This window comes from Prunus persica, chromosome G6 (genome assembly GCF_000346465.2).
Source record: "Prunus persica cultivar Lovell chromosome G6, Prunus_persica_NCBIv2, whole genome shotgun sequence".
Classification (NCBI taxonomy): Eukaryota; Viridiplantae; Streptophyta; class Magnoliopsida; order Rosales; family Rosaceae; genus Prunus; species Prunus persica.
This window is the reverse complement of record NC_034014.1, coordinates 8,000,695-8,025,913: the sequence shown is the minus strand read 5'-3', so window position 1 is coordinate 8,025,913 and position 25,219 is coordinate 8,000,695. Positions and strand designations below refer to the sequence as shown.

Genomic DNA, 25,219 nt, shown 5'->3' with positions numbered 1-25,219 from the left:
ACGGATTGCGAATCGGAGTCCCGGATACTCCGAAATCGCGAACCCTAGGGCTAGGGTTTAGAAATTATGCGATTACACGATCGTAATTAATCCGACCGTCCGATTGACACCAATACCCTCGGGACATGTGTCCTAAATATATTGGACCTTTTAGCGGCATCCGAATCATATTATACCCGTGGGGTTCCGGATTGACTTTTTGGACTTTAGCGCTTTTTGAGTCCCAAGATATCGCTAAACTATCCCACGTGGAAGGAGAGCTGTTATGGGCATAGGGATCACTTTAAATTGACGCACGTACTTTTAGGAGCCGGGGGTAGGGTTTTTGTTTTTATTTAATACTATATTGTATTAATAGAATATTATGGTCATTGAATCAGGCACCCGGGCACCAGTTGACCCGCAGGAGGGACCTTCAAGAGGTCCAGCGAGCTCAGACTATCAGTGAGTGAACTCTTTGTTTTTATAAATGAATTTAATCAGTTCAGTTTCAGTTAAGCAGTTCAATTTCAGTTATAAGCTGTTTTATGCTGTTAAATATTTTATGTTACATGCTGCCGAGTGAAGTTTCCTTTTAAGAATATAGGAAAAGATATTCTCGTTAATTATCAGATAAATGGCAGCAGAATTTTAAAGGTTACAGAAAGTTAATTATTCATAAGATTTTCTTCAGAAACTTTATATTTTCTTAAACCACCTTGTACCCAGTTATTACATGTTGCCTTCGGATTATATTTGTTGCCTTCGGTTTAGTCAGCATGCTTGACAGTTGCCCCACGAGTTCCTTGGTACTCGAACTCGTGTGGAGCGAGTAATGCGGATAAAGACGGACTACGGTTCCCTGAATCCTGCGAGTTGCGGCTCAGACTGACCTCTTGTCACTGAGACCTGCGAGTATGCGCCACCCATGGTGATGCAAGGAATTGACGGATATAAGGAATTGACGGAAATAGGGGTACACCTAGGTGATAGTTTTCAACTGTTTTCAAATGTATAGTTATATACATTCATTGATTTCAGAAATAAAAAAAATAAGCTAGTTTGTATAACTGTTTTTACAGTGGGGTTAGTATGTTCATCTAGTATTTTCTAAACTTTGTTTTTTTTGGGTCCACTCACCCTTCTTGTTGTTTTGCGCCCCCAGGCAGTAGACGTGCACAGGAATCCACCACCGGGCCACTTCCCATCTTCCGCGCCTTTCTTTGATGTAGGATTTGTATTTTGTACAAAGATTCACTCTTTTGTAAATTTTTAGTAGTCGCTCTGATGTTTTGCCCTAGACTGAGATTTGAACTGTTGGAATATATATATGTATGCTGGCAGTTGGTTGTACATATATACTTGTTTTGACAGGTGTAAGATTTTGGTATTGAGCCAGATACTAGGGAAACTCTGCCGATTTTTCGGTAGAAGTCAACCTTGTTATTTTTAGCATGTTTGTATAGAAGGGCAAATAGATCATTTGTGCCCGACATTCGCCAGGTGTCGGACACGCACAGGGTCTGGCTCGGATTCCAAAGTGGAATTTGGATCGGGTCCTGTCACCGCGGTACTTGGAGGGAAACATAATCCTCCAAATTTGTCGAGGCCAATGGAAACCCTAACCCCATTCGACGAAAACAAAAGTTTAGATATGAGAATCAAGGCTCGAATGAGCACATAACATGGTTATTAAAAAAAGCTATACTATCACTTGGACTCTCATTTTTCACATCTCTTGAGAGACATCCCTACTAAAACTTAATGAAATCTTGATTAAGGCCGAAAGGCATTTGTATTTAGTCTCATATCTTTTAAAACTAACCCAATTAAAATTGAATGACATTTTTCCTCTCTAATTTAGGGGTTTAAAAGAAAATTCAAAAGCAATTTTAAACTAGGAGGGAAGAAGCCATTGTTGCCCTGCATTTGTCTCCAATTACATAATACATTACCAATATATCCATTACAGAGAAACTTAGTGAGGGAGGAAAGAAGCAAAGAAAACCAAACGAACATTCCCTCTGCAAAAACCGCTAGAGGCAAGCCCCCCCAATATGCTTCAAAACGTCCTGCTTCAGGATCCTGACTCAATACAACACAAGTTGTTAGCAATTCATAATGTATCAGGGCACTTTCTTCCTGATTCTTTCCTACTCATGTTTCATAATATACATGATTTCAACTTGGCAACCTGAATTAGCTGACAGTGCCTTGCAGAAGATATGATGCCTTGTTGCGGACCTGCAAAGTGGAAAATACTTTTAATATACTCCCCAAGGTGTAAGGAAGAGATGATTAAGTTTGATTCCACACCTTAGATGCAAAACACCGCAAGTCAGTGCTGGCTATCATGCAAGAACAGTTTCTTAAGTAGAGGCGCCACATTGCCTTCAAGACTGGCTTGTCTTCTAAAAGTTGATTAGACAAGAGCCAATTCTCTGTCAACACCAAGTGTATGTACATCTTGAAAAAATCACAGCTTTTGTCTTTGACATTGATTGGGATAAGCAGTTTTAGGATCCCTTCTTCAGAAGGGGCCTGAGGTGAAGTGTGATGTCAAGCAGCAGCGTCAAATCAGTTTATGCAATTTGTTGTGCAAAGGATCATCTAGACAGACATTTCAAACTAACAACAATGTCTTTTGTGGTTAAAGAGAAAAATATTTAGAGAATAAGCAACACAAATTCACTCAATGAACAATCAGTAATAATCATAAGTTATTATGTATAGTTCATGTCACCATGAATGTCTTGAAAAGAAAACAAATATAGAAAAAAAAAACCTTACTATCAGTATGAGATTAAAAAATAGAAGGGTAGGACATGACCATAACACTTCCAAATCTGGCCGATATTATATCAACAAAATAAGTGCTTAAAAAGAATAAACAATAAAAAGAAGAGAGATTAATTAAAGATTACAAAATCTGTTTATTACCAGCATATGATATTAAAATTCAAGTCTTATTGGATTGCATAGAGACTGCCTCTTTCATTCCCATTAACAGCTTAACTTAGTTCGTGGGGACAGTTGTTTGATAAAACTTAGAATAAAAGCATAATTAGTACTATATTCAACAAACTTGTAATCAGGTTCAGTACCTTATGATCAAAATAACTAAGAAGGATTTGATGGGCAACTGTACTTCTAAACAGCTTAGAGCGAGTATTGACTACCGAAATGCATTCCACAATTCTTAGGCAGTTCAAGTCCTTAGGTACTCTGCATATCACAAAATCAACAATAATAAGGGAGAGGAATTGTAAAGGTAAACAGAAAAAGACAACAACAATATTTAGGCAATAAAATCAGTTTTTTTTCGTCTTACTTTTCTGTTTTTTAACCATCACCAAGAATGATATGCAGAATTAAATGGCATAAAGATCTCAGAAAGTACTAATATAACAGTTGACTACCTATTTAAATTTCTTGTTTTCAATTTTTCCAATTTGCCTTCCTATGATAATCCAGATAACCACAGTAACCAACCAATGGAATATGAGCATGATGATTTATCTTATGCATATTCTCTATCTGTCTGAACAAAACCCTTCGTTATGATACTTTCCATTTCTAGAAAATTCCTACTACAGTGATTTCAGCGAAAATATAGTCCCAAGTACTTATGTCCATAATCAATTTTGTCCTTACTACAACAGAAAATAAAAGGCATATCATCAGCAAAGTTTACAATATATGATAATGAGGGTAGATGCAATAAATATTAACTGATCCCTGACAAATGGTGCAGAAAAGTTCAAATTCACTAATTGATCAAAAACTCTGCTCCACATAGACGAAGAGTGATCCCCATTCCAATTAGCAAAAACTCCAATCCAACTGCATACATGTGGATTGAAACCAAACAACAAGTAGAGTCAATAACCTGCAAGCAAGAGATTTTGCTATCTTCTCACAGCTAGATTCCCATTCTTCGTTAGTGAAGTAACTGATAGCTGACTGCATGCATTCATGCAAAAGCACAAGAAGACCTTGAAGTTGGCGGTCAGAAAATAGACAAATAATTACTTCAATCAACTCTTCGGCTTCTGAGGTCAAGTACATAGCCCTTTTGTTTCTGCAAATAAAAGCACCACAACAACCCACTGAAATCAATAAAAATCAAACATATTTCCAAATTATTTATAACCATTTGCATCATTAATATATCTGTCATGCTGTAAGATGGTCCTGTTGAAAGAAAAATTTAGAAACAAAGAAGATCACTGTATTGCATATCCAATTAAAACTGTACGCTGATTTATGTAGGATTCAAGACATAAATTGCTGATAAATCATACCATAACTGAGTTGAACCACCTATACCCCAAACTAGGTAAATTGACAACTAATCAGCCATTAATCTGAATGCCTAATTATCAACTTATATCAGCTATAAAAATGAAAGGAATACATGGATTTATATATAGGCTATATGCCCAATATGCAGCCCATACTAATGAGACAATGACAGTAACAATAAGCAATAAGCTAGAAACAATTACAGACACCAACCTATAAATCAACTGTTGGATCCATAGGAGAAAAGTAAATGGCAGTCTTATGTGTCGTCAAACTAATATTTCCAATTGTTATTTACCTCATTTGACAAGAAGCAGTTGCAAGTTTAAGCCAAGCTCTAATATTCTGAGCTGGACCTCGAGAAGCAGAATCTAGAAGGCAAAATAAAAGTATTATGAGAAGATTAATAACTGAAACATGCAAAACCGTGAAAGTTCTACATGACATTTGGTATATTGCATGAGAAAAACTAGGAAAGAAATTGGAAAATAGAAAATCTGAAAACCACTGCTGATCTATTAACACCCACAAAAACCATCCTAAAACATCATTGGAGTATAAGCATTTGTCAGATTTGAAGAACAAAACCCTTTGAACACTAAAACTTTGTTTCTTGACTGGTAGGGTAGGCCAAATGAATTGGGTCCATTTCTATTCCAAGGTTGGACAGGTGTTGGTATATACCAAGTAAAATGTGGCAATAGCATCAAGATCAAGGCAACCCAGAAAATCCTTCCAAAATGCATCAACATGAAAGCAGAGAATAAAATTCTCTTGAAATTACTTCACTTACACATGATTAAGGATATACTATCAAGTATCAACACATAGTTTACTACAGAATAAAGGATGTATATTTCTCCTGTTCATGAAAAAATTACATCTACCCTGAATTATGCATGAAAACTGGTATGAAAGTAAGAAACTTACTGGAACAAGCAGAATCCGTGTTAGATGAAAGTTTGAATAGAAAACCATAGCTTTCAAGAGCTATTTTTAACTCAGAATAGCTAGGAAACCAATCAATTTTGATAGGCTGTAAGTCAACCTGGTTAAAAATTAATACCAGAATTACTCCCTTAACATTTTATCCAATCATACTTGTCTCCAAGCCAAAAAAGCAAAGACCAAACCCACCTCATTTTCAAATGAGAGAATAGCACACCAGAAGTCACATGCAGATGCCCTCAAATCTTCTTTGGGTGAATATAGCACTGAAAAACAAAGGGGTAAACACATCACAAGAAATTTCATGAGGATTAAAAGGACAGGCTAGGGGTGGCAAATAAACTCACTCAAATTAAAGGTCCATGTGGCCACTGATTTTTCTAGATGACGACTGGCGAAAACCAATTTTGAAAGCCAGCCATTTACTAGTAATCCTTCAAGGAAGGTGTCTCCTGCAAAACATCAACAACTAAATATATACTTTGCAAGGCCACATTACTGTACAGGCCATAATATGCACAAGAGGAAACTCATCTTGATGCAAAAAAAAAAATGCATGCCAATAATTTATGACTACTGATAACTAGAAAGCCAAGCATTATAAACTAACCATTTTCTGTAGAGATATCAATCACAGAGTTGAGCTCGTCATTAATGAAAGACTGCAAGAGTGTGCAACTTTTAATCTCTGGAAAAGATAGAGGAGGTGGGGTTTTCTGTAATCACAAAGTCAAACGAAAATTATGAACCTAGTAGATATTTAAAAATCAACTCCTATTAAAATCTACATAACAATAACCAAGCATCAGTTGAGACAATGTAGTGGTTTTATGTAATCATTGAAAACCCGGTCTTTGGAACAAAAGAAAGATCACAAATAGAGGACAAGGTGCCCTATGGCCTATAGTCAAGTCTTATGTCCTCTCTTCTTTTCACTATTTTTTTCCTTAAATGAAAGTTTGTTTCTTATCCCAAAAAGAAAAACCTGGTCTCCAAAAGCGCATATGCCCCACACAAAGCTGTCCTCCTTACCGCTTATTTCTCTCATCTGCATCAAACAGTTTATGTTTTCAATTTAAAAGGAAGAAACTTGGTATACACATAACACCAGAAAAGACTAGAAATAGATGTGTTAATATGCCTCGTTTTCACACTTATCGACAATGTCATAGAGCGCAGCCTCTTTATGATTATCTTCCTCATCTGAATCATTGTTCCTTCGTGGTTTTGCACGCTTAGATTTCTTTTCAACAAGCTTGTCTTCTTCCTTGTAGAAATCAGTCAAAAGATCATCCAACCCAATAGCCTTCTTCCTAAATTAGCACCAAAGGGAGATATTACACAAAAAGAAACTTCCATTCTCATCAATTACTGGTGATAATCATACACTTACTATAAGTTAAGTAAGCTCTGCTTCGATATAAAATGCAAACACATCATTTTCAATAAATTATTGGGTTTTCATTGCTGTCACTTAAATCCTAGAATTTATGATAAATGTGAACAGCAATCATGTTGAAAAAAGAAAAATAAAGTGGAAAACCATGAAAACGAAAGTATCCAATTAAAGTAAAACTGAGACAAAGGTAAACCCTAAATACCCAGATTAGAAATAAGGTAAAAAACCAAATGAAAAGAAGAAAACCAACCTTTTCTTAGTAACAGCAGGACGATTTAGGAGTGGGTCTTCTGACTCAAAGTCCAGGAAGTTATCCATGTCCATCATCTGTGTCTCAGTCTCTCTCGTCACTTCTTTTCTGGTTCTCAAATTTCAGAAAATGAAAAGCGCCAATGTTTTGTGGCTCTGCTTTGAAAAGGGCGCGGCTAATAGCACCCCAAGGCCTGGGTGTTCTGTTTTCTGTTTGGGCTAGGCAGGTCGGGTCATTCTACCCGGCCCACAAAATATTGCTAAAGAAATGAAAAATAAAGTCCAACTAGTTGTTTATTTTTGAGATAAAACCATACTTTGTTGTAAATATAATGTAGTGGAGCCCACCTCTACTTACCTATAAATAAACCCCCTCCCCTTCTCTTTGAGGTACACCTAAATGAGAATGAGAAATCAGAATGAAGAGCAAAACATTCTCTTCATTCCCTCTCCAATTTCTTTCTAGATTTATAACACGTTATCAGCACGAATTTCGCTCAAACATACCAGCTGAATTCTCTGATGAAACTCAGCCAAACAAACACTTCTCTCTTTGTTTCTTCTTCCTTCACTCTTCTCAGCCATTTTAGCAAGCATCTGGTGTGCACGGCTGTGCATGAAAAAGTCTTGTAACATGATCCCACCATTGTTTACGACCGTTAACAAGACATGAATTTATATAAAAAATTCAGTATTTGGGTCAGGGTTTAATGGGTCAAGTTAAAAATGGGTGTTCGTTAAGCTAATGGGTCGTGTCATGTCGTGTGAATTCGCAAAAGACATGTATTTCCCTCTCTCACTCTTCTAAATTTTGGGTGAAATTCAGCATAATGTTAGTGAAATTTCGAAGAAGCTTAACCCTTTTCAGTTATTTCTTTCAGCCTCTGCCCTTTCTACTTCCCTTTATAGCAGCTAAGAACCCTAAGTTAGATCACACTCCCATCCTCCATTGTTGATATTCTTGTTTTTCGAAGCTTTTCTTTGACCTCCCATAATAGTTTTTATAGTAAATTTGACTTACCTCCAAATTAAATTTTCCTTAACTGTAATTCATTACTTTTTGTTTCTATTACTAACCCATTTTTTATAAGTTGAAACCCATGACTAGGATCCACCTCATCGAGTTACCTTATCAAGCTCATGATTTGATTTATTATAATTTTAATATTCCCAAAATACCCCTACGTATTGCAATTGTTGTTTTCTCCATTGATTGTGCTAAATATACTTTGAACATATTTGCTGTAATTCAATGTCAGTAATATTCAACTAGTGTTTTTTTAGATGGAAAATGGTGTTTTAAATTGGCTTAAATTTAGGAATTTTTAAGGTAAGTTTTTTATCTTTTAAAAAAAAAAATATTCAGTATCTAAAAAAGTCATGTTTAGGGCCTGTTGAATTTATGAAGAAACATTTAATATACCTATCATGTTTTAGAATAAAATAATGTACCTATTATTTGTACCTATTTTTTCCACCCCTTTTTTTTAATGAATAATATACCTATTTTTTACATATCTTTTGTAAATATACCTACTTTGTGTACCTATAACTAACATACCTATTTTTTAAAATAAAGAATGTACCTATTTTTAATTTATGAAAAATGTGCAGAAATTTCAATTACACAACATACCTATTTTCTAGCCAAAAAAAACCTTATTTTATTATTATTTATAACTAATGTACCTATTTTTGATTTATAAATAAATTTACAGAAATTTCAATTACAAAATAATGGATCCTTTTTTTTTTAATTTGTAAATAAAGTACCTATATTATATACATATTTATATTTTTTTATAGGTACATTATTTATTGGATATGTAATTTAGGGATTTTTTGTTTGTGTGAAATTTTAGGGATTTGCGATGTGTAGAGAGAATGCCAACCAAAATAAATGGAGTGATTGATATGCTATTAATAGGGAGTATTAATTATAATTAAGATAGTTATAAGGACATGCTTGAAAATAAATTATAAATAAAATATGAAGGTAGGTGGCATATAATGTAATTTAGTTAATAATACTAGGACAAATCTATCTCACATGAAACCTATTTTAAATTTGAGTTTTCAGTAAAGATTTAAAAATAGGTGGGTAAATGACTAGAATATAGTAGTAAGGCTCTATATCGGAAGAACTCTAGTTTTTAAGATTGTTTTTCTTGTTATGGATAGCACACAAGATTGACGTCAACCGTACGTCAATATCCAGCAACTCATAAAATCCATAAACAAACCTTGTACCTTACCAAGTCAAATACTTGAAAACTACGTTAAAAAAGACGAAGTCAATGTTTCTGCTGACTTGTGTGAAACAGAAAACCAGTTCCTAATTTGGAGCATGCTTTTAACCAACTGTTCTAGAACTCTTGCTGGTTTTCCCCATGCAATATAAATACATATTCAAATCAAACTACTCCCCCTTGCATCTCTCTCTCTCTCTTTTCTCAATTACCTCTAGCAAGAAAGTTGGAAAAAAGAAAAAGGGTGGATCGATATGTCTCAATTTGGTGGAGGTGGTGATGAAAAATTCAAATTCATCACACATGTGGTCAGAGGCAGATGGTTCACAGTTTTTGCTAGTTTATGGATCATGGCAGGCACCACTGGTGCAACTTATTTGTTTTGACATGTACACCAGAGAGCTCAAAGTTTCTCTTAAAGTTGATCAAAGCGTAATCGACGTTTTAAAAACTTATAAACGTCTTGGTGCCAACCTTGGAGTTTTTGCAGGCCGAATTGCGGAAGTAACCCCATCTTGGTTTTTGCTCATGGTTGGGGCAGTGATGAACTTTAGCAGCTACTACCTTTTGCATGAAGTTACTAGGAGATCAATTAGGCTTCAGCTTTGGCAGATATGCGTTTGTGTATTTGTTACACAGCAGCTCTAGTCACTTGTGTCAAAAACTTCCCGGAAAAGAGAGGCATTGTTATCGGTCTGTTGAAAGGTTTGATTGGTCTCAGCGGAACGATAATCACACAGCTTGCATTGGTCTTCTATGGAGATCAATCCGTAAGGCATATCCTTCTTTTAATTGCGTGGTTCCCAGCTGCAATAGCATTGGCATTCTCCTTCACAATCAGGCCAATGGAGTTTCAAGGGCAGCCCAATGAGCTCAGAGTCTTTTTCCATATATTCTATGTGTCATTGTCTCTTGCAGTGTTTCTCATGATTGTAACACTGTGTGAAAGATTCTTCACCTTCCCAAGAATAGGCTATGTCGGAAGCGGCATTGTAATTTTGTTTCTGTTGGCTCTGCCTCTCTTGATTGCCATCCGAGAAGAGAGGTTTATCTTGAGCCTCAAGCAACAGCCTGATAACCATCCTTTTGCGATAAACACGGGTACTACTACAGAGGGAGCAGTAGTACTACCGGATGCAGGTCAATCGCAACAGGATATCTTGATGCAAAAACTTGGACTGGCAAAGGGTGCGTCGTGTCTCTCAATCTCAAGCATCGTGAACAAACCACGAAGAGGAGAGGACCACACCATCTTGCAAGCCATCTTCAGCGTCGACATGTTGCTCATATTCATAATATATCACTAACTGGATTTGGGTCAAGCACCACAGCCATCGGCAACCTGTCAGAAATCGCCGTTTCAAACGACCTTCCATTTAATACAATGGGAAACATCAAGTTACTAATAAACATATGGAACTATTTTGGGAGGGTGTATGCAGGGTTTGTCTCGGAACTCCTACTTAAACAAAAAGGAACTCCTAGGCCTCTTATGAATGTTTTTGCTCTGCCTCTGTCCTGCCTCGGAGTCCTTCTCATAGCATTTCCATCCGAAAATGGCATCTACATGGCCACGGTGATCATCGGGTTTTCCTACGGCGCACAGATGACGCTGCTCTGCACAATCACTTCCGAAATCTTTGGCCTCAAGTACTACGCCACATTGCTGAATTGCACTCAATTCGCAACCCCGCTTGGCTGGTTCCTTCTCGATAACAAGCTGACCCAACCCATGTACCATTTAGAGGCAAAGAGATTGAACATGGTCGTGGATGGGAACCTTGTTTGCAAAGGAACGACATGTTTCAGAGGTTCTTTTATGATTGTGGCGGCTGTCTTGGTTTTAGGAGCTCTAGCATCCTATGTTTTGGCCAGGCGAACAGCAAAGTTTTACAAAGGTGACGTGTATAAGAAGTTTAAGGACTGAAAATATAAGAGCTTTAAAGTGCAGGCAAAAGCCACAGAGACAGAGAAGGCTTCGCCATCGGATCAGTGACGGCAGTGAGACATGTCACTAGTGGATACAGAGGAATGGTAGACCACCTCCATTATTCCAGGGCAGGTCTTGGGATCGGGGACAATTTGGTCATTCAGTTTTACCATGATTTCAAAATTTTCAGTCAAGTTTTAACTATTCAGTGTAATTGGGTCCAAAATTATAATTCATTAATTTTTTTGTAATCATTATTGCAGTGGTAATATGGTCCAGACACAAAAGAAAATTGTTTAAGATGTTTAAAAAAATACTTTTAAAATTCAATTTTGAAAATGAAGAAAAAAAAAATGAAGAAAAATTTATTGTTGTAAATATATAATGTGGAGCCCACCTCCATTAGAAGGAGCTTTGCCTATAAATAAGGCTTCTCCCTTACTTGGATGACCTTATTGATAATACTAAGTGAGGAACCAATTCAAGGGTTTTCTCTACTTCTAAATTCTCTCTCAAATTCCTTGGTTTTATAACACGTTATCAGCACGAATTCGCTCAAACAATACCAGTTGAATTTTATGATGAAACCCAGATCTCTCATCCCTCTCTCCTTCCATCCATTGCTTTTATTTTTGTTTTGTTGTGTTTCTTGGTGGAGGAGCTCAAGGAAATGATTGCCTTGCAGATGGTGGATCCAATCCAACTATGCAAATTGTTTCCCTGCAGAATTCTTATATCCAAAAGAAATAAAGCAAAAGCAACCCACCAAGATCATTAACATAGTGGGTTTGCTTTCCCTCAAGTCTTCGCCCTGTCTATCTTTTGAGTCTTCAACAGTACCAAAATGTCAAATACCAAAAGACTTTTTGCTGCATTTGGCATTTGAGAATTTGAGAAACAAAACAAATAGCAATTAGAACAAAGCAAACACACCAAACACACCAACACCCTATCTCCCTCTCTCTCTCTCTAGAAATTTCAAAAGCGAAGACTCTGTTTTTCTTTAGCCTCAGCTCCTCTGCTTCTTCTCTGTTTCTCCCAATTTGTTGAGAAGGGAAGGGAACTAATAAGTCACACGGACTCCTTGGTATCTCAGAATCTCACCAATAAGCTCCCCTTTACCAGAGCCCACATACCTCTCGCAAATCTCACCATCTCTAATGAACAAGAAAGTAGGCACCTCCACCACCTCCATGTCCTTGAGGAACTACAGGCAGCTATCATTCTCATCACCGTTCATTCTCGCGAACACCACCGTGTCTGACATCTTCCTGGACAGCTTCACCACCGTCGGATACACCTTCACACAGGGCCCACAGTGCCTGAGCCCCACATCAAGCACAATCAGCTTGTGGTCCACCTTATGCTCTGCAATCAACTTCTCCACGTCCTCCCTCTGATGCAGTTGAACCACAGCGGAGTGGTTGTCCCCGTAATACAGCAAAAGAGAGGGAGTTGGCGGCTATGGAGATTGGGACGTTGGCTAAAGAAGATGTCAAGGTCAGGAAGTTGGTCGGTGGGCTTGGAGCTCTCTAAGCCCGTAGGGGCTGGCTTGGGGCTGTAAAAGTTACTTCTCCTAAAATCCCATTATTAATTCCCAATTCCATTTCCACCACGAAGGCCTCTAGTCCCGTAGTCATGGCCACAGAAGAAATAGTATTGGAAGAAGAAAAAGAAGAAGAGAAGGAAAGAATGGTTACGTTGGGATTCTACAAAGGTATGGTTAGGCTGCTGAGGGTGAAAGCAGAACAAGAAAGAAAAAAAAAAGAAGAGGTCCTCTGCTTCCCTATCTTCCAATTATTTTAGTATTATCCTATACTATTTAACTTGCTTTGCAGGTGGAAAGGCAGTAGCAAGCTTGATATCCATCATCTTTTAGCTACAATTAACAAAAACATGATAAAGAACAGCACCCACCGAAATGATGAGCTTCCCACTATTTTTTTCATTTATTATTATAGAAATTTAGTTATATACCCAATCTTAGACATGGTTTTATAAAGAAACCCTACACCGTTTAAAAACTATAAACACACCCAAAAAAAATCCAAAAATTGACAGCTATCAATTTTTTTTAATTTAATAGTTGTTTTTTAGTTTATTTGTGTGTGTTAAATACCTATATTGTCCTTGTACTATGGATTTAAGAGAGGAAAATCAGATCTGCCCAGATCTGCCATAAAACCAAATATTTCCATGTCTGCCAAAAAACCAAATCTGCCAAAAAAACCAAATCTGCCAAAAAATCAAATCATATTTATTTTCTCCTTTCTCGCTGGTGTTTTCTCTGGTGTTGGAGCAAGAGGAGCTTCCATTGAAGCTCAGTCTCAGGTCCAACTATATTATTCATCTTTAATCTACAATTTTCAATATTTCACCTTCAATTTCTTGTTCTAAAATCGTGCTTCTATTAATTTTTTCTTTTTTCGGATTGTTCAAGACCTTGAAAAAACCTCGATCAGATGCTTTTAGCTCTACTCCTCATCTTCGAGCTCTACTCCTCTTTCGCCACATCATTGTCGTTGTTATCGTCGTCGCCGTCGTCGTCGTCGTTTGGTTTGTACTTGAGATTTTTGATCTTTTGCTTCAATTATGTGTTTCTCTTCGGATTTTAGTTGATTTTCGAAATGTATTTGAAGCTTTGATGATCGATTCAACTTTTGTTACTATTTCAGTTATGAATCTCATTTTTGTTTAACAATGTACTTCTGTGATAGGGTATTAACAATGTACTTCTATGACAGAGTATTAACAATATACTTCTATGACATAATAGTATTAACAATCTGGGCTCAGCTTGTTTTGAGTTGGTCTGGTTTGTTCTTTCTTCATCTTTTCTTTGGTGGACATGTATTAGAAATAGCAACATGATAAACATTAATCAACATGACAGTAAACTAGCAGTGTTATTACCCTAGACTAGAACATTACAGGGATAAACATGCATTAGAAATAGGATGTCATAGGAAATAGCAGTGCTATTACCCTAGACTAGAACATTATAGGGGTATATATGCATTAGAAATAGAATATCATAGGAAACGAGCAGTGTTATTACCCTAGACTGGAACATTACAAGAGTAAACATGCATTAGAGATAGGATGTCATATGAAACTAGTATTGTTATTACCCTAAACTAGAACATTACAACCATTAATCAGCATGACAATAAACTAGCAATATTATTACCCTAGATTGGAACATCAGCCATTAATCAACATGACAATAAACTAGCAATGTTATTACCTTAGACTGAAACATTACATGGGTAGACATGCATTAGAAATAGGATATCATAGGAAACTAGCAGTGTTATTACCCTACACTGGAACAGTACAGGGGTAAACATGCATTAGAAATAGGATGTTATAGGAAATTAGCAGTGTTATTACTCTACACTGGAACATTACAACCATTAATCAACATGACATAGCAGTGTTATTACCCTAAACTGGAACATTACAACAATTAATCAACATGACAATAAAGGTGTAGAACATTACAATGATTAATTAACATGACACGTTAATGAAACTACGGTTTTCAAGACCTTTTGTTTGTAATGAATTGTTTGGGTTTTTTTATAAAATTGGGTTGGGCTTGTTTTGGGTGCTATTTAAGTTTTTTGTGTTGGTCTTCTTTTTTAAATTGATCAATGGCAGTCATGTAATTTATAAGAACTTAAACACTAATTTTTTATGTAGTAAATGAGTTTTGGGTGTGTTTCTAAAGTGCAATCCATGTGGGGTTTTTTTTATAATTTCAGCCCCTATTTTGGGTATATTAGTGAAGCTCCCTTATTATTATCCTATATTATTTAATATTAATATTAATGGTAATATAATATATTATATTTACTGTATGGTGTAGGTTTATTACCCATACAACAGTATTTATTTAATGGGTGGTGCGGGTTTATCGTCCACGCCTTTACTTTCATTTAAAAGTATGGAGCAGAATTAGTGCCCATACACGCACGTTTACTTTATGAATTTAATTTACCGCACATTTAATTTTATTTAAAGTATGGTGCGGGATTAACGTCCATACAGCAAGCAATTTAATTTATGAATTTAATTTACCGCACAGTTACATTTATTTAAAGGGTGGTGCGGGTTTATCGTCCACGCCTTTACTTTCATTTAAAAGTATGGAGCAGAATTAGTGCCCATACACGCACGTTTACTTTATGAATTTAATTTACCGCACATTTAATTTTATTTAAGGTATGGTGCGGGATTAACGTCCATACAGCAAGCAATTTAATTTATGAAATTAATTTACTGCACATTTACATTTATTTAAAAGGGTGGTGCGGGTTTATCGTCCACGCCTTTACTTTTATTTAAATGTATGGTGCGGGTTTATCGTCCATACCAGTAATTTATTTACCAGCAATTTATTATATGGATTAAATGTGCTGTATGATGAGTTTTTTACAGTATGCAGATCAGGACCAGAAGTTCCTTGATCCTCATCATAATTACATCAGGACTTGAAGATCCTTGATGATGATAGAGCTGGCAGTCTCTCCGGTACTATATTTGTAAACATGTGATTGGACTTGAGGGTCCTTGATCCCTGACATGTAAATAAGGACCTGGGGTTCCTTAATAATGTAACAGTACCGTATTGGTTCATAATGCCGTACACATGGATGATAACTGTACTGGCAAATGTACTGTACACATGAATAGTACCGGATATATGAATAGTGACGTATACATAAATATTAACCATTTTGGGTAAACCGTCACTATATACAAAAGGGAACCTGTAGTTCCTTAAACTCATGGATGAGCAATTAAATGAGATGCCAGAAGTTCCTCAAGATATGGACAATTATGTAAGGGTTTGAAGTCCAGAAATATGTACAGAGAATTGTGAAAATGTCCATACCATGAGAACATGTGATTTTGGCTTGAGGTTCAAAATCTAACAGTGTTGAGAACCTGAAGTTCCAACAATTAAATGGATAACCCTTGAGGTATTATTGCAAATTGTGGTACGCCACATATTTCTTTGGCATAAGAGAATGATGAATTAAGGCTCCCCACATATTTTGTTATATCTGGGCCGGAAGCTCATGAACCCAAATATATGAGATAATAGCGTGGCTTTTACTCAATCCATATTTCATGTTCATTTGAAAAGGGCAAATAAATTCTGAGTTTGTGTTTAGCACAGGCCAAAAGTTCCATACGTTGAAATATGAAATTTGGGAGAGACGATGTGGTTATTTGAACCTATAAGGCACAAGGTTCCAAACCGTCATTTTGAAAAGACGTAAAAACCACAGGTGCAAGTTTAAGAATGTGCGCAATTATTATAACAGGAACATACAACAGATAGATTTTTTCCTGCAATGTAGGTGCAGGCCCTGTAAAATCTATAAAAATACATTATGTTCTGGAAGTCTCTGAAGGAAGAGGACGACGCCTCTTAAGCTTAGCCATGAGCCTCTCATGGTCTCCCAAAATTCTTTCATTGGAGACCTGCAGCATGTCTAGCCTTCTCAGTGTATCAACAGAGTATGAACTCACCAGTTTCAACAAGGCATTATTCTCTCCTTTAAGTTTTTCAACCTCCTGTTGAGACTCATGAAGCATTCTTTGGAGATACGAATTTTCAGTAGCTAACCTCTCAACCTCGTTTGCTCTGGCACGCAAACGATCAGTCATGTTAGAAACAGAAACAGCACTCTGAATGCTAAAAGCCATTGAGTCATTAATAGCCTCTTCCTCTGATCTCCCTGTCAACAACATTTCATCCATTGGAGTAATGCAATTCCTAGCTACTATGACAGCAGTAGCATCATTCATCATCACAGAATCATTAACTGTGAGATGACGATTTTTGGATACAAAGGATGGACGCCAAACTTGGGCGTCACTGGTTGTTGTGGGAGTATCATTTAAATTGAAATAATTTGGGCAGGAAGAAGAGGAAGCCATTTTTAAGAAGGTTTCGAAGAAAGCCTTAAGAAAACTAAAGTTTCAGAAAATGAAGGAAGTTAAGTTGAAACGCAGTTGCTCCAATCAAGTTTTGCAAAGGCAATATCTAAAGGAGGAAATATGGCTACAGTTTTTTCAGAATCCCAATATCTTTTCGAATCCCCATATTCTCTTTTTCTTTCCCAGAGTCCAAAACTTCACGTGGCCTCTGATAATGCCTGTCGGCACTTTCGGCGTTTTCAAGTATTATTTTTCTCAAAAGCCGATCTTGCTTTGCGGATTTCACGGAGCTACTTTTTCAAAAGTGCCCCGAGAATCTCGCAATTTTCCTATGGTTAATTTGAAATTCACCGGTTCTACCATTCCTCTTATTTGTGTATAAATGTGTTACTAACGAAATTTTCTTTGCAGAAGACATCCAGTTTTCTCCATACCTAGTGATGCGATATCTACTTATTTTTCTTATCAGTGAGCACTCAATATGCCCGAGAAGCAAGACTATCTCTGATCATCCATTCAGGAAGCGAGACTATCCCTAATCACGTTTCCGCCACATCAGGGAACTGTGAAGGAGACCTTATGCTCTAATCTCCGGAAGTTCTTCTAGACTAGGAGAAATGAGAGCTGGTTGTTTGCTCCCACCAGCTTCCTTCCTTGATTGCTGAGCTTGTTGTCTGCTCCCACCAGCTTCCTTCCTTGATTGCTTACCTTCTCTTGCAATCAATATCACATTATTTTTGCATTTTTTCTCTTTTTGTAACTCTCTGAGGATTATTTTTTTTTTAACAGAGAAAAGAGTTGTGATTTTGCTCTTGCAGGATATAACTAGATCATCAAGCGCTACATTTACTGGGCCGATACAAGCTTGAATGATACTTGAGAAAAGTTTCTCCCACCTAAGGAAGTAAGCAATACTTGTGTTATTTTATGCTTATATACTTATTTGATATTTTATCCGTTCCAAAAGAATGACTTGTATGTATCCACGAATTATTAATGCAAATTTTACAGATTGCAAGTTGGATACATTGATAATACACTACACAGATTAAAGTCCCATAAGAACAGAATATGGGTATAGCAGTGATCAATATGATGCACGCCTATTGCGTAGCAAATGATGTGGATTGAAGTCCCGAAAGGACAATCCTTTGACATGTCAATATTGATATTATGCACGCCTAATGCGTAGCAAATTATATGGGTTAAAGTCCCATAATATGGGTTAAGGTCCCAGAAATTAATTGACATGTATGTATTAATCTGTGACATGCCTTCAGCATGACAGATATATGGGTTCTAAATGTTCCAACTCCCTAAATGGAGATTATCCACGCCCTACTGCTAAATAACGCTCCAATGGAGGTTATAATCCACATTCTCACATAATAAAAGCCCCATGAAGTGGCTTGGGTACCCAAAGGCAAATAAATGCTTATAATTGATGCATGCGCATGCAAATGAGAATGGTGGGATCATGAATTGATGAATGACAATTTTTGATCATGAATTGATGAATGACAATTTTTGGTTTTGGAGTAGCTACTCAAATCATCAATGGGCTGTGTTGATTGGAACCACGTTCAATTATTAAATGTCGACAATATTATTGGCCAAAATGGAATGAGGTAATTTCATTATAGATGAGAATGAACGTGAAAGAACAAACCCACAGTACGAACCCCAAAAGATGTTAATACTGAAATTTATACTTGGGTGTTCGGAATAAAAGGGAATATACCTACTTTGTATGACACACTGTTTCTGGCAGAAACAAGGAATGTTGGGTTTTTTCTCCATATTTACAGATTCAATTGTGCCCCCCTTATTACACAATTACGGAGACCAACATATTATCTTAAAGGGTTATTAAATGCACAGAGCATATCGCCAGAAGCGATTTCCTAAAGATGTATAAATAGCTGGGTAAAAGCTATATAATGTGTCATAAAGTTTAATCCCTTTTAGAGAAAATCCGTTGAGAGGATTGACATTGCATAAAGCAAGTCCCTAAAGGACATGTGCTTGAAGCACAAAATTTGTACTCAATATTAATATGCATAAATTACCTCAGTGAGTACATTGATTATAATGTGATTGCAACACATTAAAGCTTCTGCAGAATTCATGAAATATTTGTCTCGATCGAGCATTATGCCAACGAGATTCTTGCTTATACTAAGAAAGTATTGAAGCATTTTTATGAGGATTATCCGTTGGACACTTTAAGGATTTTCCAGAAGTATATTGGACCGTACATCGTATTTTCCAGATAGAGCTCAACTCCATCACCATCATTTTGGGATGATGTGAGGCATATTTGATGCTATCTCAGCATAACACCATATACGGGCATATTTTTTTTTTTTTAGTGAACTTACAAATAGCCCAAGTGTTATTAGATATGCGGACTCTGGAAATCTCTATGGTCGCTTACTGGAAAAAGCTAGTCATGAAGTTTTCAGGGGGAGATATTCATCAGGGGGAGCGTGGTTTTAATAAAGACCTTTATACACTGTACTCTTTTTCCTTCATCCAGGTTTTTATCCCACTGGGTTTTTCCTGGTAAGGTTTTAACGAGGCAGTGTCGCTCAAAATTGACTCACAGAAGCAGTGTCAACTACGATATTCAGAAAGGTGATCAACAGTATGACTCAAAGATATTTTGCCAAGCATCAGGGGGAGCGTGCTATCAATAAAGATCGTCAAACACTGTACTCTTTTTCCTTCGTCCAGGTTTTTATCCCATTGGGTTTTTTCTGGCAAGGTTTTAACAAGGCAGTGTCGCACTCGTGTCAATATACATAGAATTTTATGTTACACATGATTATGTACTCTTTTTCCTTTTGACCAGTTTTTTTTTTGTCCCACTGGGTTTTTACTGGCAAGGTTTTTAACGAGGCATATTCCATATCATTTGTGGTCTCCAAGGGGGAGTGTTGTAAATATATAATGTGGAGCCCACCTCCTTTAGAAGGAGCTTTGCCTATAAATAAGGCTTCTCCCTTACTTGGATGACATTATTGATAATACTAAGTGAGGAACCAATTCAAGGGTTTTCTCTACTTCTAAATTCTCTCTCAAATTCCTTGGTTTTATAACAGACAGCTGATAATAAGGACCAAAAACGCAAAAAAGAAAAACAAAGCATTCGAAATTTGCTGAAGACCATAAACAAAGCACTACAAATGTTCCCCGTTTTAAAACCTATAAAAACTTTAAAAAGGAAAAAAGTACATGGTGGCTTGTTCTAGACCGCGGATTTTTAAAAAAGTAATGTTAGGCTTACTATATTTTTATACCACATTGTGTACTACCTCTCTAATAGAGGTGGAGCCCACTAATACAATGGGATCTACCTCTATTAGAGAAGTGGTATATAATATGATAAGCCTAACATTTTCTTTTTTAAAATTCGCAAATCCCTGTACCTGCCCCAATTTTCCTCCGAAATCTTCCCACAGTCAAGAACCCAATAGGGACCCAGTGAGGGGTGTAATGAAGTGGGAGGATTGGTTTTTTGTTTTTTTAAAATGCGGCGAGAGGATGAGTTGTTGGTGGCTGCATGTTTTCCTTTTTCATTTCGTTTTAAAGATTTTTTTGCTTGCATTTAATCTTACTTCTTCTTCTTCTTTTTTTATAAATATTTTATATTGATTTAATCATTGAATTTATGGGCCTCACATGTGTGTCATGTTAGCATACTGACAGATTTTTAATGAAATTGGATGGCAATGGCCGCATTTATTGGCGGACCTATTAAGGTGCAAGGAGGTGCAGCACCTCCTTTCGCCAGAAAAACCATTGTAGGTGCTTCAAATTGCCCATTTGCTCAACTGGTGGTGGTGTACAGATTACCTTATTTCCATCTTCAACATTTAAGTAAATGTCTTTGTCCTTTTACTTTTATTTATTTTTATATTACTCCATTACTTAAGTTAACAATGTAAATAAGGAAGTACCCCCCATTTGGATTCAAATAAAAATATTAGAAAATCAAATTTCCCTCAAATCAAAATATGAAAAATCGATTTTAGTGCAAAATACGATTTAGGCAAAAAATGATGGCTCATTAAGTCAATATATACTTCATAATAAAATTCCATAAAATCAAGTTTTCTTATTTGAAGTGAAAGGAATAAAAGCCGCCAAAAATTATCTTGAGAAAATGATTATTCCGAAAATCATTTTTCATACTTAATCAATATTTTTACATAGAACAATTTTTCATGTATGATATGAATGCATAAAGGGACCTAAGGTCAATCTAGGTAAAAAGCCTTAGATGTTCAATCCCCAAAGAGTTTTTAGCCTTTCAAAATTGCACCTCTGCTAAAAAATTCCTGAGTCCGCCAGTGGCCGCATTGATGTGTAAAACGTGGAGGACCACATGTCTTGTTGAAAAATAAAAATGACAAACTAATAGTTATGCAAACCTGATAGACGTTTTGTGATAAGAACCCTTTAAAAAAAAATTAGAGAGTCCAAGTAAGATGACAACACCATAAAACCATAATAAACAGATAAACAAAACATCTTTTTGAAGGATGTCAGTTTGGTATTGGATAAAGGCTCTTTGATACCTAAGGCAATAGATAGTTGTTCACCGAAAATAATCTGGTAGTGTTTCGAAATCAAGTTCATTTTATCTATTTTGTAATTGTTGCAGGGGAAAACGAAACTGAAAATTATGTCATGTCAGGTGAAGCGTGAACCATCTGCTCTTCAGCCTCTTCTATCTGCAGGGATTAATTATTCATCTGCATGTTTTAATTTGTTACTTAGTTTTCAGCTCTGACCAAGGCATCTAAAAATCTCCTAACATGCCGCATAGTTTAAACCAATTGCTCAGAAACTCTTGTTGGTTTTGTATCTAAAAATGATGGCATGGCAAGTAACTTACCCAAACTAACACAAATTAAGAGAAACCTCCCTACATTTTATGCTATTTCTAAGAGTTGACAGCTTGTTCACATTTAGCTATTTCTCCGGCGTATAGTATCGATGTTAAAGTTTTGAGAGTGTTTGCTAGTATTCTAGCTGATTTATCAGAGAAAGGAGTGAGAGGAATAGAAGGAGAGAAAATCTGTAAAAACTGCTCTGCTTACTCTCTAAGTCAGAGAGCAAGGATATGTATATTCTGTTTTTCTCTATTCCATCACGCACACACACAAAGCATGAAGTACATGACCGTTAGCCTTAGCTGGATGCACACACATAATATTGCATCTCAACCTTACACTTGTCATTTTCTAAGACAAAGTGAATACACAATGAAATACTAGGCTAATTAACACTGAGCTTAAATTAGCTCAATGCTTATACACTAACACTCCCCTTTAAGCTTTGAGCTGATAAAACTCCTAGCTTATCTCTAAGATAGTTGAACCTCTCCTTTGATAAAGCCTTGGTAAAGATGTCTGCCACTTGATCTTTAGTAGGACAATAAACCAAATCAATAACCCCTTGTTGTAGAGCATCCTTGATGAAATGATACCGCCTGTCAATGTGTTTTGTCCTTTGATGAAACACTGGATTTTTAGTGATGAAAATTGCAGATGTGTTATCACATTTCATAGGAGTAGCATCTGCTTGTAATTCACCAAAATCTTCCAAAACAAACCTGAGCCAGATTGCTTGTGTTGTAGCCTCTGATGCACTGACATATTCTGCTTCAGCAGTTGAGAGAGCTACACAGTTTTGTTTAACAGAAGCCCATGAGAATACCCCACTTCCAAATGAGAATGCATACCCAGATGTGCTTTTGCTATCTTCAATTGAGCCTCCCCAATCACTGTCACAATATCCCATCAGCACTGCTTTCTTGCCTTTCTCATACATCAAACCATAGTCTAATGTTCCTTTAACATACCTTAGCACTCTCTTAGCTGTTCCATAGTGCTTATTAGAAGGACCATGCATATATCTAGCTAGCAAACTTGCAGCATACATCACATCTGGTCTTGTAGCAGTAAGGTACAGTAAGCTTCCTACAAGCTTTCTATAATTCTCTTCATCAGCAGCACCACTTCCATCATCCTTGATCAACTTTTCTGTGGCTACAAGAGGAGTAGACACAGACTTACAGTCAGTTAAGCCAAATTTATTCAACAAAGAGGATGCATACTTCCTTTGGTGAATAAAGATGCTTGAATCTGTCTGAATCACCCCCATTCCTAGAAATTGATGGAGAAGTCCCAAGTCTGTCATTTCATACTTCTCTTTCATGTCTTTCTTGAACTCATTCAACATTTCTTGATTGCTTCCTGTGTACACTATATCGTCCACATAGATGGATACGATTAGTATATCATTTTCTCCCCTTGTCTTGGTATAAAGAGTGGCTTCACTCAAGCTTTTCTCAAACCCACACTCAGCAAAGTAACTATCAATTTCTCCATACCAGGCTCTAGGTGCCTGTTTTAACCCATAAAGAGCCTTGTGCAGTCTATAAACTCTATCTTCTTTGCCTTGAATCACAAATCCCTCAGGTTGCTCAACATACACTTCTTCTTGCAGCTTTCCATTCAAGAATGCTGACTTGACATCTAGTTGATGTAACTTCCAGCCCTTTTGTGCAGCAAGAGCAATTAAGGTCCTGATTGTGTCCAGTCTAGCAATTGGAGCAAAAGTCTCATTATAGTCAATTCCTGGTTTCTGCACATATCCCTTAGCAACCAATCGTGCCTTGTTCTTTTGCACTGAACCATCTAGATTCAGTTTGGTCTTGAACACCCATTTCACTCCAATAACTTGTTTGTCACTTGGTCTGTTCACAAGTTCCCAAGTTCCATTTTTCTCAATCATAGATAGTTCATCCACCATTGCTCTTATCCATGCTTTGTCTTGGGCAGCTTCCTCATACTTCTCTGGTTCCACAATGCAGAGATTGCATTGTGCTAGGATATCACTGATGTTCCTCCATTTAACTGGTGTATGATCATAGGGTCTAGTGATCTCAGCAGTTCCATGGATATTTCTCTCTTGATCTTCACTTTGAGAAGAAATGCAAGAACTAGGATCACTGTCTTCTGCTTCTGTCACTTCATGTAGACTGGGATCAATCACAATCCTCGACTGATCTTGAATATTTGTCACTGCAATAGGCATCTCTGTCTGTGCTTTCCAGTTCCAAGCCATACTTTCATCAAACACAACATCCCTTGACAAAATCAACTTCTTAGTGAAAGGATCAAATACTCTGTACCCCTTCTCACAGATTGCATACCCAACAAATACACCTTTGACACTCTTAGCATCAAGCTTCTGTCTTGTTTCAGCTGGTACATGTACAAAGCAAAGTGATCGAAACACTTTTAAATGACCAATGCCTGGTTTTCTGCCACTATAGGCCTCAAATGGAGTTATGTTATCCAATGCTTTGGTAGGTGATCGATTCAAGAGATAAACAGCTGTGTGTACAGCTTCTGCCCATAGGAAATAAGGCATATTTTTCTCATGAAGCATTGCCTTGGCCATTTCCACCACAGTCCTATTTTTCCTTTCTACTACCCCCATTTTGTTGTGGGGTGTAGGCTGTGGTTAGTTGCCTTTGAATCCCTCCTTCTTCACATAGTTTGTTGAATTCACAGGATGTGAATTCACCTCCTCTATCACTTCTCACACATTTCACCTTGAGCCCACTTTGCAATTCCACCATTGATTTGAACTTTCTAAAGCAGTTTATTGCATTTGATTTATACCTTAGAAAATAGACCCTAGCCATCCTTGTGCAATCATCAATGAGTAGCATAAAGTACCTATTTCCAGCTATGGATTCAGTCTGCATAGGACCACACAGATCTGTATGTATCAGTTCAAGTGGATTTTGTGCTCTCCAAGCATGTTCTTTGGGAAACCAGTCTCTATGTTGTTTTCCCAATTGACATCCTTCACACACACCATTAGTTTCTTCTAGATATGGAAGTCCATGAACCATATCTTGTTCTCTCAATTGTTTGAGACTTCTGAGGTTTAGGTGACCTAACCTCTTGTGCCAAATCCAAGTACATTCTGTCACACTAGCCTTCGACGCAATCTGATCATTTTGCATTAAAGATAATGGATAACACCTATTATTTTTCATCTTGACCTTGATAACCAACTTGTCAAGTGAGGCGCCATCAAAGATGCAGCACATGCCTCCACCAAATAGTAGGTAATACCCATGTTCATCCATCTGTCCAACACTCAACAAATTTTCTT

The 25,219-nt window shown here is 36.8% G+C and overlaps 2 protein-coding genes and 1 long non-coding RNA gene across 3 annotated transcripts; 2 read left to right on the top strand and 1 right to left on the bottom strand.

Moving 5' to 3' along the window:
- On the bottom strand, positions 1,816 to 7,033 carry LOC18773642. The gene is made up of 13 exons (XM_007207261.2): positions 6,882 to 7,033; positions 6,374 to 6,545; positions 6,218 to 6,280; positions 5,843 to 5,948; positions 5,580 to 5,684; positions 5,422 to 5,498; positions 5,215 to 5,332; positions 4,583 to 4,655; positions 3,869 to 4,060; positions 3,084 to 3,204; positions 2,296 to 2,520; positions 2,174 to 2,223; positions 1,816 to 2,064 (listed from the first exon to the last, which is right to left on the bottom strand). The coding sequence occupies exons 1-12, from the start codon at positions 6,956 to 6,958 to the stop codon at positions 2,179 to 2,181; spliced, it is 1,374 nt and encodes a 457-aa protein (XP_007207323.1). The 5' UTR covers positions 6,959 to 7,033; the 3' UTR covers positions 1,816 to 2,064; positions 2,174 to 2,178.
- Positions 9,744 to 11,056, top strand: LOC18774566. Its single transcript, XM_020565654.1, has 2 exons — positions 9,744 to 10,317; positions 10,572 to 11,056. Exons 1-2 carry the CDS (start codon positions 9,744 to 9,746, stop codon positions 11,054 to 11,056), a joined length of 1,059 nt encoding a protein of 352 aa, XP_020421243.1.
- On the top strand, positions 11,481 to 13,733 carry LOC109949517. The gene is made up of 2 exons (XR_002271977.1): positions 11,481 to 13,390; positions 13,500 to 13,733. It is a non-coding gene; the product is annotated as an uncharacterized LOC109949517 (long non-coding RNA).

Bases quoted from the DNA above. Each gene is read 5' to 3' on its own strand.
- LOC18773642 (XM_007207261.2), bottom strand. From the start codon at position 6,958: ATGATGGACATGGATAACTTCCTGGACTTTGAGTCAGAAGACCCACTC. The intron at 6,281-6,373 runs GCATATTAACAC...TGTTTGATGCAG, and splicing joins TCGATAAGTGTGAAAACGAG to ATGAGAGAAATAAGCGGTAA. The intron at 5,949-6,217 runs GTTTTTCTTTTT...TTGTGATTACAG, and splicing joins TATGCGCTTTTGGAGACCAG to AAAACCCCACCTCCTCTATC.
- LOC18774566 (XM_020565654.1), top strand. From the start codon at position 9,744: ATGCGTTTGTGTATTTGTTACACAGCAGCTCTAGTCACTTGTGTCAAA. The intron at 10,318-10,571 runs GTGCGTCGTGTC...GGGTGTATGCAG, and splicing joins AAAACTTGGACTGGCAAAGG to GGTTTGTCTCGGAACTCCTA.